General features: G+C 32.5%; 1 protein-coding gene and 1 pseudogene across 1 annotated transcript; one reads left to right on the forward strand and one right to left on the reverse strand.

Moving 5' to 3' along the window:
• Positions 1–2,512: 2,512 nt before the first annotated feature.
• Positions 2,513–3,816, reverse strand: LOC148586945 (uncharacterized; annotated as a pseudogene).
• A 6,028-nt stretch (positions 3,817–9,844) lies between these two features.
• Positions 9,845–12,483, forward strand: LOC148586946 (ankyrin repeat-containing protein BDA1-like). The gene is made up of 2 exons (XM_088514889.1): positions 9,845–10,441; positions 11,539–12,483. The coding sequence occupies exons 1-2, from the start codon at positions 9,845–9,847 to the stop codon at positions 12,307–12,309; spliced, it is 1,368 nt and encodes a 455-aa protein (XP_088371015.1). The 3' UTR covers positions 12,310–12,483.
• The last annotated feature ends 2,803 nt before the right edge of the window (positions 12,484–15,286 follow it).

Below are 15,286 nucleotides of genomic sequence, written 5' to 3' on the forward strand. Positions count from 1 at the left end.
TTGGTATCTGCCCAGCATACCAACTGCAAAACTGATGTCTGGCCTAGTGCATGTCTGTGCATACATCAAGCTTCCTATCGCTGAAGCATAAGGAATTCTTTCCATTTGTTTACGTTCCCATTCATTCTGTGGACATTGCATGCGACTAAACTTATCCCCCTTTTGAATTGGAGCAACACTAGCTGAACAGTTCTCCATGCCAAATCTCTCTAAAACTCTTTCAATATATTGTTTTTGAGACAACCCTAACAATCCACGTGATCGATCTCGGAATATTTCTATTCCTATCACATAGGTTGCCTCACCCATATCTTTCATTTCAAAGTTCTTAGAGAGAAATTCCTTGGTTTCGTACAACAAACCAAGATCACTACTAGCAAGCAATATGTCGTCAACATATAGAATTAGGAACATAAACTTGCTCCCACTAACCTTCAAGTATATATACCGATCAACAATGTTTTCCTTGAAACCGAAGGAAGTAATGGTATCATTGAACTTAAGATACCATTGTCCGGAAGCTTGTTTAAGTCCATATATTGACTTATTTAATTTGCAAACCAAGTGCTCTTTTTCCTTTATTGAGAAACCTTCAGGTTGGTCCATATAGACTTCCTCCTCTAAACTCCCATTCAAAAATGCAGTTTTCACATCCATTTGATGCAACTCTAAATCATAATGAGCTACCAAAGCCATAATGATTTTAAGTGAGTCCTTCTTAGACACAGGAGAGAATGTCTCTTTATAATCAATCCTTCCTCTCTGAGTAAAACCTTTGGCCACAAGCCTAGCTTTATATCGTTCGATATTGCCATGTGAGTCGCGCTTGGTCTTGAAGACCCATTTACACCCGACTGTCTTATATCCTTCAGGCAATTCAACGAGATCCTAGACTTTATTTTGGTCCATTGATTTCAACTCATCATTCATGGCATCAATCCATTTAACAGAATCATTACTTTCAATGGCTTGTGAAAATGAAACCGGATCCTTACTTGTCCCTATATCAAAATCAGATTCTTGTAAATAAACAACATAATCACCTGAAATAGCGGATCTTCGTTCTCTTTGAGACCTTCTTAATGCTATTCCTTGTGATTCTTCTATAATTGGTTCATTGGTGATAATCTCATCATGGAGTGATTGATCAATAACTTGTTGTTCAACATTGTCAAATAATTGTACAACTGTAGGAACAACAGCTTCGTTAGAAGTTATAGGTAGTGGGACTTTGACCCTAACTTCTTGAATAACCACATTTTGTGATTTATCACTCCCACTGTTTTCACCATTCTCAAGGAATCTGGCATTACCAGTTTCAACAATTTTCGTACCATGTGTAGGACAGTAAAACCTATACCCTTTGGATTTTTCTGGCTAACCAATAAAGTAACCACTAATGGTTTTCAAATCCAATTTCTTTTCATGTGGATTGTAAATTCTAGCCTCCGCAGGACAACCCCAAACATGCAGGTGTCTTAAACTTGGTTTCCTTCCAGTCCACAATTCAAAAGGAGTCTTTGGAACTGCTTTAGAAGGGACTCTATTCAATAAATATACAGCGATCTTAAGGGCTTCCATCCACAATGAAATGGGTAAAGAGGAATTACTTAACATACTCCTAACCATATCCATTAGAGTACGATTACGCCTTTCAGCTACTCTATTCTGCTGAGGCGAACCTGGCATAGTGTATTGTGCACAAATGCCATGCTTTTCAAGGAGTATAGCAAATGGACCAGGGCATTGACCCAATCCATCATACCTTCCATAATACTCGCCACCTCTATCTGACCTGACAATTTTCACTTTTCTATCTAATTGTCTTTCAACCTCAGTAATGTATGCCTCCAAAGCATTTACTGCTTGAGATTTTTCATGCAACAAATAGATATAACAATAACATGAAAAATCATCAATAAAGGTGATAAAATATTTTTCTCTACTAAAAGATGGTGAGTCAAAAGGTCCACAAATGTCTGTATGGACAATTTCAAGAAGTCCTCCACTTCTTATAGCACCTTTCTTTGTGTGTTTGGTTTGTTTTCCCTTAATACAATCCACACACACACCAAAATCAGTAAAATCTAGATTCGGAAGAATCTCATTTTTTACTAATCTTTCTAATCTTTCTCTGGATATATGACCCAGTCTTTTGTGCCACAAGATGGAAGAATTTTCATTAATCAGACTACGTTTAGTTCCAACATTATGATGCAGAGTTAGAAGGCTTTCAGCAAAATGACTATTAAGATTCAATTTATAAAGACCATCACATAGATTCCCTGAACCAACAAAAGAGGTGTTTTTAAATAAATTGAATCTTTTATTGCGGAATGTAAAGGACTAACCATCAAGATCAAGTTTAGATAAAGAAACCAAATTTCGAGAAATAGAAGGAACATAAAGAGTCTGAAACAAATCTAGGTAACAACCAGTATCTAGAAACAAACGAAAGGTTCCAATGGCAACAACTTGAACTTTAACCCCATTTCCCATGACTATGAAATTTTCATTTGGGTTTAAATTCTGGATTGTAAGGAAGCCCTGCATCGAATTAGAAACATGAACAGTAGAACCTGAGTCAATCCACCAAGTATTGGAAGGAACAACAGTAAGATTTGATTCGAAACATACGCAAGCTAAAGGCTTACCTTTCTTTTCGAACCATGCCTTACGTTTGAGGCAATCTTTTTGAACATGCCCAAACTTTCAGCAGAAATGGCACTTAACACTATTTAGTCCCTTTTAATGAACCTCAATTACTTGAGGAGGTCCATTAACTTTAGGTGACTCTATCTTTTTGCCCTTTTTATGCTTCTTCCACTTCTTTTTGGCTCCATGACTTACAAGATGAACAGAATGATATCCTTGTTGCTTAAGCCTTGCCTCTTCTTGAACAAGCATACTGGCCAATTCATTTACATTCCACTTATCTCTAATAGTGTTGTAATGAATTTGAAATGGCCCATATTGAAAAAGGAAAGGAATTCAAGATCAATTGCACAAGAAAAAATTCATCCACATTCATCCCAAGAGCCTTTAGTTTAGCAGCTCGATTTGTCATTTCAAGGATATGTTCATGCATCCCACGTGTACCATCAAATTTCATGGTGGTAAGTTCAGCCATCAATGTCCCAGCAAGAGACTTGTCAGCTGAACGGAAACGTTCTTCCACAGTTGTAAAGAATTCTTTAGCACTATCACATTTAGGAAGTGTTGACTTAATATTATTCGCTATGCTCATTCGCATAAACATAATGCTCAATCTGTTCGATCTTTCCCATGACATGTATAATGCCTCTTCTTCCGCACTGCTTGAATCAGTAATAGCAGGCGGTTTCTCAGTCCAGAGTGCCAAATCAAGATCCAGAACACCAAGGTGAAACTGAACTTGTTCAGATCAGTCAGAGAAATTTGTTCCATTAAGAATCGGAACAGATGAAGCATGCGAATGTAGCGAAATAGGAACTGACACTGCAATAAAATAAATGCTCACTATATTAATGCTATGAGTTATCATAAAATAATATTTTAAGTAGTACTACCGCAATTCACCTTTGGGTGGAAATTACAATATACTAAAAATATATATATGATCATTATGGTGATTCCCTTTCACCTATAGGAATAATTAATAATGTATCCGTAATTTGATAGGTTCGTTACCTTTGGGTATCCGGTTCCAACTCTCAATTAAGGATGCACATTAATTATCCTATCTCAGTTTATCAATCACTTGAAAGGTGGTGCACCTTTGAGCCTATCCAAAATATTCATGTGATTAGAAAAACCGTCAAAAATTTGCAATGCCATTATCTTAATACTTGGGATATGGGTATTAAGTTTCAAACATACGACTTGAAATCTATGTATCCTTTTAGTTGGGTCACTTTGGTGATCACCAAACTATTTCATAATATAGATCTCAATTCGAAATAATGACAATGCAAACCGAATAGTCATAATATGCCTTTTTAACATTGATTCACATAAATATTCATGTTTATAGATAACAAAAGTAATACATGAAATAAAATAACCAATCTTTTAAAGACAACATTTACTGCCATAACATTAATTCAATTCTTTAAAGCAGCAGTAAATTTGGAGCAATGAATTTTGCGAATAGCAAATATATTTACATAAAACTTTTGCATCTGTCAATATTTATAATTTGCACTAAATGATATTTCTAAACTGTGCACCAAGAGTTTTGCACAATAAAAGAAAGAACTCGATTAATCATATTAAAATAAAGACATACATGTGTACACAATAAACATTGATAAGGTTTATTGTTCATACGTACACAATAAAGACTGAACTAACCTTTATTGCACATAACAACCACGAGTTCATGCTTTTAATGGTGCATATGTTCTGTAATTATGCACTTTATGCCAAACTCAATCAAAAACTCATAATCATAAATGTCAAACACGTACCAAAATGGCTTCTGAATATATTAGCAAACTGGCAGAAACCGTAACAGCAAAATATTTATTTTATACCATAATGATACAAACAATTAATAGCAAGTGCAATTCGTGTAGTAGGGTCTCAATTCTTTATTGTCCACACAAAAACTCTTTTAGAAATCATAACCTAAAAGAGATCACCAATATACCTATATGTTGGGACGTTCCATGAAGAGTATCATTAATCAATCACATGTCATATATCATAATTACGAAACAGGTGTACATGACATGCATAAATAAAGATAGATTCCAAATACAATGTACTACAATTATAGAAACCTCAATTTAGCATCTAGTCGTTTTAGTTTTGCATACACAAGTGACAAATACAAAAACATCACATTGGCATATGCAAAAATAAATTACGATAGATATAGATTTAATTAAGAGGTTAACTATATATATTTAACATATTTCTAAATGGAAAATCATGAAAGTTACAACTCAAGCTCTGATACCACATGTAAAACATAAAATTGACATAACATACTATAACTTACAAGATCTTAACTATCATGAATTTCACAATAAATTAATAAAGAAACATACCAGAATCCATTGCTTCTTTTAATTCTTCTTTTGAAAGCATAAACACCAGAAATCGGTTTCTCTCGCTTGACCCACTTAAGGTACACGAAGATGATGGAAATTGCGTACATTTATAGGGCAGAGAGAGGACCGGTTTCCTTTTTTCCTTTATAACTCAACTTCCCATCAAAGTAAGAGTTAATTCAATAGGAAACCACTTCTCTTAATTAATTAACCAACAGTTTATTAAGGATTAGGATTAAATAATCTCATAACTTAAGGAGTCTAATAAATACTCATATGTGCCATGTCGTGTGGGATATTAAATTCTTACACTAAGATGTTAAAGAAATAAATCACAGTATAACATGTCAAGGGCGGATTGGTACGAGCACGTCAGTTCAATAAAATAAAAATAACATATGAATATAATATAAATAAATGATTCTTTTCTTTTTTATTGGTCTAGATCTCATAAATTAAAAAAACAAATAAGATTCGTATGAGTGCAAAGGGAAAGAGAGATGGTAAAAGAGGGAACATGAAAGCGTAAAGATTCTTCTTAATTGTAGAAAAAAGTCTTGTCTATTTCTAATGGAGCCACTGCCACACCATACGAGTGAAAAATTAATCTATGGACGCCTTGATCTACGCTTCATTATTGTTCGCAAATGACGTTAAACTCGTTGCTTGAGTGACGTGTGCAGGTATGTTCCCTTGCTTATTCCCTTTACAACATATCAACTTAATTTGAGGATCATTGAAATCGCAGGCAACCGACTTCATTAATGGCATCACTCTCTCTAATCTCCTAATTTTGAACGTCAAATCAATGCTAACGAATTTTCTGGTCCATTCCCAATTTCACTTTCCAATGTCTCTTCGCTTCAAATACTTGAGATCTCTCTCACCCAAAACAATTTTGTGGGACAAGTTCCAACTGATCTAGGAAACCTGCTAATTAAATGTTCAGATACTAAGTGTTGGTGCAAATAATCTTGAAAGTAATTCAGCAAAGGAATTGGATTTCTTAACATCTTTGAAAAACTGCATCAAACTGATCGAAAACCTATCTTTTTAAACATACGAATTTTCATGTTATCCTTATTTTATTTATTTATTTTGGATAAGTGTCGTGTTACACCTTAATTTCCAGAAGTTGTCCTGATTCAATGATCACATTATTATTCACATGGACATTAAATAGTCGCCATGTCAATTAAACGGCTATGACCCACACACATATAGCTAGTCCAAAACAAAAGCTCTCTCCAAAAGTTGCTGTTCTTAAAGAGCAATAATTTATCCACGAAGGACATTCTCGTAAGCAACAATTTATGTTGTCTTCTGACTTGGTTTCCTTGTTTAATTATTAAAGTTTGAAAATGAAAGAGACAACAGGACTCCCAAAGCCAAGGCCCATCCCAATAATTCACATTCAATTCGGATATCAAAATGAGAAATGAAATTGCAGTTCAATGTATGTTTTTTTTTTAATTATTGGAGAAGTGATGATTTACCAGAGTATCAAAATTAGAGGTTTTAATTTTCAATTCTAATTCCGTCAATTCAATTTTATTTAAATTGAATATTTCAAAGTATTAAAATTTATCTATTAAAAATGTTAAAGTATTAATTAAATAATTAAATTTGCATATTTCTATCAGCATAAGCTTTTAGAATTATTGATGATTTAATATATAGTTCATAAACGTTGGCCGTTTATTTTAATATATTGTTTCATATATGTATTCTTTGGCCCCATAAGAATGTCTAGTTCCATCCCTGCCAGAAACCCAAGATGATAATCCTATTTTCAACAGCAAAAGAGAAAATTCATATTGCGAAAGCCCAATTGATCAGTGCAAAATTAACTATGACCGACTTACAACATCTCATTTTATTATTATCTTTCTTTGTTAGATATTCAATTCAAGAGCATCCCCAACTGGATATCAACCACTTGGAACTAAAATTTTCATCAAGAAAAATGAAAAAAATTAAAAAGAAAATGCGAAGAGAGCGTATAGGCCAGGAGGAGTGGTAATCATCGGAAACCACAACCAGCTCCTAAAATTTGCTTTGCAGTACTGTTGAGCATGAGGCACGTGGATTAATATCCAGTCCCATGCACTCAATTTAAGTGCGTCATTGTGCCAACAACCAAGTGCGTCATGGTCACAAAATTTCTTCGTGGGGGGCCGCAAAGCCTTGGCCTTTCCACCCTGCTAAAGTAGTGATTAGATTCCACGTCACATGCACTCATTATCATCATCATTATTATTATAAGAGTAGTCATATAGGGCAGACCAACATGAGTAAACAGTATTTACACGGGTGTACTTTATGATAAAAAATAATATTAAAAAAAATAGTGATTAGATTTCACGTCACATGCACTCATTATCATCATTATTATTATAAGAGTAGTCATATAGAGCACACCAACATGATTAAACAGTATTTACACGGGTGTAGTTTATGATAAAAAATAATATTAAAAAATATTAAAATAGTAATATTAAAAAAAATAATATTATAAAGTATACCAATGTAAATACTGTTCATTCACGCTGATGTGTTCTATATCATTGCTCATATTATAATAGTTGCATGCCCACGTGGAGTTTCATTTCTTAGCTCAAGTGCTTTGTGCTGAGTGATGCTAGAAAGAAAAGAAAGTATGAGAATCAGATTGGTTGGAACTGGTTGCCCTAGCAAAAATATTTTTAAAAAACACTGCACTATATATATGAACCAAAATTTTTTAATACCCACACAATAAAAAAATTAGGACCGTCTTCAGTTCATTTGAACCGAAAAATATTCAATTAATCATAATGGAAAAATATTTTTGTCACAATGGAGACTTGGAGAGGAGGGTATTCACACAATAAAAGGGTAACAGCTTATCAGCTTATTTTAATTAGTTATAAAGTTGTGTACTAAACTTTCCACTTTCCAATTGTGACTCTGATCAGCACTACTTTGTCTAACAAAGATAATCATGAAATACTTTAGAAGACACAAGCCTCTTTGAATAAAATATTGCATCTATTTTTAAATATGATAAAATTTTTCTCTAAATTAGGTTAGAAAAATTCTCTAATATATTTTATAAAAATGACATATATTAAAATTAAAGATCCTAGTCCAAACCATCATAAAAAGTAAAATTATAAGAAAGACTAAAGTCTACTCAAATATAATACTCAAATATACTGTACTTTTTAATATTATAAATAAATCAAATTTTAATAATAACCATTTACAGTTGAATTATAATTTTAAAAATTCAACCTTTTAGTATTACTCAACTGTAAGGCAATTGTTACAAAAAAAAAAAAAAAAAAAAAAAAAAAAAAAAAACCTGTAAGGCAATTAATAATGTATTGCATCGAGGAACACATTGTTGCCAAAAACCTGTCCCACGTGGTCTATCGTGCACAATAGGACAAACATCAAATCCCAAAGTGGATGCAAATGTTGACATGTCCTTTTTTCATGGATACCCACAAAGTCGAGTTACAATATTAAATAAAGAGGTTTGATACGGACACAATACAAATTCAATTCATGATAACTTCTCTCATACGTGTAAAAAAAATTTGAAATTTAAGCCAAACAAATTATTTTTTTTTCCAAATTTTCAGAATCTCAAAATCTTCTCTATCAATTTTTTTTTATTTAAATGACACGTAGGAGAGAAGTCGGCCATAAGTTAGATTTATGTTGTGACCTTAACATTTTCCATCTCAAAATCCTCTCTATCAATTTTTTTTATTTAAATGACACGTAGGAGAGAAGTTGGTCATAAGTTGAATTTATGTTGTGACCTTAACATTTTCCTTAAATAAAATATAAGCACTTTCATATTGAGATACAATTTTAATATGGAAAAAATATAAAAAATTTCTCAAACTATTGGTTATTTTCGTTTTAGCTCTTTAATGATCATAAAGTAATAAATTAATCATTCAAACTACTAAACAGTTGCAATTTTACCAATCTATTAGTCATTACCATCAAATAAGATGAAAAATTCAAAACTACGTCGTTTTGTTGAGGTTAAAACAACGTAATTTGGGTTTTTTTTTTTTTTTTTTTGATTTTCAAAACGACGTAGTTTTTTCGGGTTTTTTTTTCGTTCTTTTTTTTTTTTTCGAAACAACGTCCTTTTTTTTGGGGGGGAGGGGAGGCATTTTTTAAATTGATTTTTTTTAAAAAAAAATGACATTTTAGTAATTTAACTTTGCCAAAACGACGTCGTTTTGCATTTTTCATCTAATTTGACAGTGTTGACAAACGGAGTGGCTAAATTGCATCTATTTTAGAAGTTTATGGGGCTACTTTATCACTTTTTAAACATTAAAAGATTAAAATATAAATAAATGATAATTTTGAAGGCTAACAAATATTTTTCCCTTTTTAATATTTTATCTTAAAAGTTTAAATTAATTAATTTGAATTGAATGATTTTATATTTATTCTTTTTTTTGTCATGACTATTTGATATGACATTCACCATGTTTAACTGATCACATGACACTTGTGGCGCTTCAGTCCCCACTTTTCACCTTTGATTTTATTTTCTCTTAAACATATGCCATGAGAAGTTCAATGATTATTTTGTTCTCGACTTTTCTTCTTTGGAATACTTACGATTAAATAGGATTCACTCGTTTAATATTCGGAAATATGTGAAAAATGAAATGAATAGTAATTTTTATTTTATTATTTTTTAAGAAAAAAAAAATAGTTTCACAATCCTATAAAAAGTGGACGGCCAATACTCTTCTTCTTTGCCAAGTTAGTAATAATTCTAAGAAAAAATGGATGAGAGTTTGAGGGATGCTGCTCAGCAAGGAAGTGTTGATGCCTTGTATTCATTGATACAGAGAGATGCATATGTTTTGGATAAGATTGAAAAAATTCCATTTGTTGATACTCCTTTGCACATAGCTGCATCTGCAGGGCACACCCAGTTTGCCATGGAGATCATGAGATTAAAGTCATCATTTGCTAGAAAGCTTAATCAAGATGGCTTCTCCCCCATGCACCTTGCTTTGCAAAACAACCAAACTCAAGTGGTGCACCAGTTACTTGATGTGGATGAAGACCTTGTTCGTGTCCAAGGAAGGGAGGGTGGGACTCCTTTACTTTACGCAGCTCAAATAGGAGAACTTGATCTTTTGGCTGAATTTCTAAAAGTCTGCCCCAAATCTATTGAAGATGTAACAATTCATAGAGAGACTGTCCTGCATATTGCCCTCAAACACAACATGTTCAATGCTTTTCGCCTCTTGGTGGGATGGCTTCGGCGGGCCTGGTTTAAAAATGCCTCATTGTGGGAGAAGAAGTTACTGAATTGGCAGGATGAGGAAGGCAACACTGTGTTGCACATTGCTGTATCAAAAAATCAACCCCAGGCAAGTTCTATACACTCATGTTTTCTACTCTGATAGAGTTAGTACAATGAAGGTATATCTTGCTGTACGTACGTGCGAAGAGGTTACTATATATAAGGATTCAATCACAAAAACGTGCTAAAAAGTGTCTTTAAAATGATTTTACTTGAACTTGGTAGCTAGCCAGGGATGTTTTATGTTTTTTTTTTTTTAATCTCTTTAATTTATATAATTTGCTTTTGTTTAGGAAAAAAAATAAAAAAGTCCCCCAAACTACATGTTGTTTGCAATATAGCCCCATAAAGTTCAAAAGGTTCTAAAGTAGCTCCTCAAACTACCAAAATGTATCAAAATTGCCACATATTTTTTTATATTCCTATAATACCTATATTCTTTTAACAAATAAAATAATAAAATAATTATAAAAAAAAAACCAAAAAATTAGTAAAAAAATACAAAAAAACCAATGGGCGAATAAATACAAAAAAAAAAAAAAAGTTTTTTGGAATAAATAAATAATTAGTCACTCTAGTTGGCCTAAATTACAAACTGCTTCTTGTCGTATTAAAGTAAAATCAATGGGCAAATAAAAATAATTTTTTAACAGAATTTGACTCCATGGACTAAATTGTTTTTTATTTTTTTTTATTTTTTTTTATCTTTAGGAATATCTCAAGAACCGTTCATTTGATTTTACTTTAATACGACATGAATAGTTACTGTAGTTGGCCTAAATTATTTATTTATTCCAAAAATATATATATTTTTTGTATTTATTCACCCATTGGTTTTTTTTGTATTTTTAAAAAATTGTTTAGTTTGTTTTTACAATTATTTTATTATTTTATTTGTTAAATGAATATGGGTATTATAGGAATATAAAAAAAATAAGTGATATTTTAGTAGTTTGAGGGGCTACTTTAGTACTTTTTGAACATTGTGAGGCTATATTGTAGACGGCTGATAGTTTGTAGGACTTTTTTATATTTTTCCCTTTTGTTTAATTTGGTCCCTTTTCTAGTTTGCTTTAACATTTGGGGGGTTGAATAGTATAGCCGTATAATAGGCTATTATATATTGATGAGATCATGGTTGTGCATCATTATTATATCATGCAGATTGTGCGATTGATATTGAATTTTAAGTCCTTCTTCCGCTGTAAAGTTGACATAAGCGCCAAGAATTTCAGGGGTTACACAGCGTCTGACATGTTACAAGGGAATACACCGGACAAGCAAAACCAACAGATCAAGTACATGCTACGTTGTGCCAAATGTTTTAGTATTTTGCATCTTTCGAGAGTTGAATCTTTTGCAGACTACTTGAAATCTCCAGTCCAAATTGACGAGAAGATATACATATTCTTTCTCCGTCAAAGAACAAAAATGACAAATGACACACGCAATATCTTATTGGTGGTTGCTGCGCTACTTGTAACAGTCACCTTTCAAGCAACCCTCAGCCCCCCTGGAGGAGTTTGGCAAGATAACAAGTTGGCCGATACCATTGCCCCCACCGGTGCTATTGTTGAAGATGCACACATTGCGGGGACAGCAATCATGGATGGATACCTTTTCGTTGTACTTGCGGTTTTAAATTTGATATCCTTTTTTATAACAGTCTTTACCATATTCGTTCTCCTCCCTAGTGGTTTTCGAAGTGGTCTGTTCTTCCTACCCCTTTATATCTTCTCTCTGTGTTTTGTCGCGTCATTATTGATCACATCTCCATTAGACTTCGTTTCTGAGTTAGATGCTCTGCAGGTAGTTGCTTTCATGTTTTCTCCTCTGTTGGTTCCGGTTTTGGAAGGCATTGTGAGGTTTAGGCGAAGGAAACTTTTTGAGGCCTTTCTACCCAAAGTCAAAGTGCTTGACCCAACTCTTACATAGATGGGTGCCGAGTCAAGCATCTAGCTAGCTACTTAGTTCGTTGTTTACTGTACGTATGGGTTCGATCTGCAGTATTTGTTTCCTTTGTTTTTCTCTTTTGATTGGTTTGTATTATTGTATAGGTGTGTTTTGGGCTGGTTTTAGCTTGTTTGCTGTGGGCAGTAGTTGTTCTGTGAGGAGTGATGTACTTGTGTGTTGTATGTTGTATTAGTAATTAAGCTTTAATGAATAATGTTTATTAAGTTATTATTATTATTATTTTGTCTTTTTAACTTCTTCTACGAACGAGCTAAGCAGTCATTTTAATTCTTTTGTATGGAAACCTAATCTCTTTTGTCAATATTACAATACAAGATGAATAATAACTTAATAATTAATTTTTTATGCGAAACTTAAAAAAGTACTCTTGAATTATTATATGTTTTGAAAAGATCATTTTAAATTTTAAAAACTTTTAATTTGATGCAATATACATCTTCCTTGATCAATTTTTGACGTTAACTCTTAATGCAAGAAACGATTAAAAAGACTAAATTACTCTTGAATTTTCGTTTTTTTTTTTTTTTTTTTTTTTTTTAATTTGTAATTTTAAATTAATGGTAAATTTGGAATTTTATAAAATTTTTAGGGGTATCACTACAAAAAATCAATTTTTTCCTGACCAGAGTTTTCTGACGTGTCATGGTGTCTAACACGTCAGAAAACTTTTATGACGTAACGTTTCTGACGTGTGTTGAAGGTCAAAAAGATAGGAGTTAGCAATTTTTTTTTACTGACGTGTTACTGCTTAGCACGTCAAAATTTACTGACGTGCTACTATTTGCCACGTCAGAAATTTTCTGACATGGCAAAAGTACCACGTCAGAAACGTGATGTGGGACTTCTCCCACGTCAGAAAATATTCTAACATGGCACTTTTACCACGTCAGAAACGTGACGTGGGACTTCTCCCACGTCAGAAAATATTCTAACGTGGCACTTTACCACATCAGAAAATTAAGTCACGAGGGGATTTTTTTTTTTTTTTGTAATGTTTGTTTCATGCGTTTAGGGTCAATTTACGTTTCATTTTTTAAAAGGCCACTTTTGAATTTACTTTTTATCGCAGAATTTTGGAGTTTACCTAATAGACATTTAACGAACTATATATTCATGAAACAACGTTAATCATCCATCAAAAATGAAACTTGATGGAGCGAACTAAACGAAATGAACCATCCATCAAAAATTCATTAAACCCTAAACGAATTTTTCATTAATCATCCATAAAAAATGAACATCTATATTAATCACAAACATGCAAGTTTCATCAAGTATCACAAACATGCAATTTATACAAAAATCACAAACAACCAAACTATATATGTTACCCCGAATCTAGATATAATTACATGTAACGGTAAACATCAACAAAACAAGAATAAAATATTTATAAGTTTACCAACTATAAACTGACAGACAAAGCTCATTCCGGTACAATAGCTTCCTCTTTGTGTACGACTTCTCCGCATTACCTGGAAATGATGAAACAAACAATCAGCACCCAATACGTACCATTCTTATCAAGATCCTAAGCCAAACACAAAAAAGGGCACCGTACCAACTTTAACATATATACTAACCAAAATGACATTAATTACTATAATAAAACAAAAAAAGCTTCTACTAGAAATAATAACAAACATCATCAATACAATATTTATTTCTTACAAAGTGTATAGGAAAAGAATAATAAAACAAAAAATGCTTCCACTAAAAATAATAACAAACATCATCAATGCAATATTTATCTCTTACAAAGTGTATAAGAACAATAATAACAAAACAAAACTAGCTGGAATGATCATAAATAGTTTGTGTCATTTTTCTTTTATCCTAATTGTACAAATTCATAAATTTAACTAACCTTCATTTTCACTAGACAAAAAATATTTAAACAAAGAAAAAAGTACACATACTCCTCTCGATCAATACCTCATCTACAATGTTTACGTTAACCTATCAAAACTGATCAAAATCTCATGGGGCCAAGTGAGGGAGGGTCGGCCATCCTAGGATATTTAGGATATTACTATAAATACAAGGGAGGGAGGGAGAGAGAAAAGTTTTATTATTTTTTATTTATTTGGTGAGTGAACCAAACGAAAATCATTAGCTATTTTGTTGCGGTTGCTGAGTAGTGTTTTGTTAATTTTAGTGATTTGGTTCACCAAAATAGTTAAAAAAACTAGGTTGATGAGGCTGCTAAAAATGCTAGCTAGTTGGTTAGTTTGTTCATGAAAGAAGCTTATTGTACTTTCAAATAGATATTTGTAAAAAAAAAAAAAAAAAGATATTTGTAATTGAATACTTTAACAAATAGATGTACTTTTTTCTATATTCAACCATTTTTTCTAACAAAATACTTATAAAAAATATTAATTATAGTAAAAAAAACAAAAAAACCTTTCCCCTGGAGAGCCATGGAGCCCATCCCAGTGGCCATAAGGAGCCATGGAGGTTGAGGTTGGTGAGAAACTGAGGTAAAATGAATAGGAAAAATGCTTGGTATATATATAGTTGGTTCGGGCCTAAGCATTTTCTCAGCTGAGACTTGATTTAAAAAGGGCCTTACTTGGCTTGAGTTGCCAGGTTTTAAATAAATGCCCTGCTAGGCCCTAAATGAAGGCCGAGCTCCTCCTAATTAAGCTATTGCTCCATCAATGAAGGCCGGACTTGGCCCAATAGGGCTTTCAATTTATAAATAAATAAAAGTATATTAACCACAAACTTGGAATACTTTATACTCATAAAATTTTAAATAGTTTTACAAAATTAAAAATTAATATAAAAAGTTTAAGAGAATACATATACCACCCCTTTCCTCTGCTAATCCTAATATAAACAATTTGGTGCTTTTCCAAATTAAACACATCTGCCTGCCGACTGCCGTGGCATTTATGGATGGAGTTTAAATTTGTGGGCAGATTACTTCAAT

Source organism: Corylus avellana, chromosome 3 (assembly GCF_965113065.1).
Source record: "Corylus avellana chromosome 3, dhCorAvel1.hap1.2, whole genome shotgun sequence".
NCBI lineage: Eukaryota > Viridiplantae > Streptophyta > Magnoliopsida > Fagales > Betulaceae > Corylus > Corylus avellana.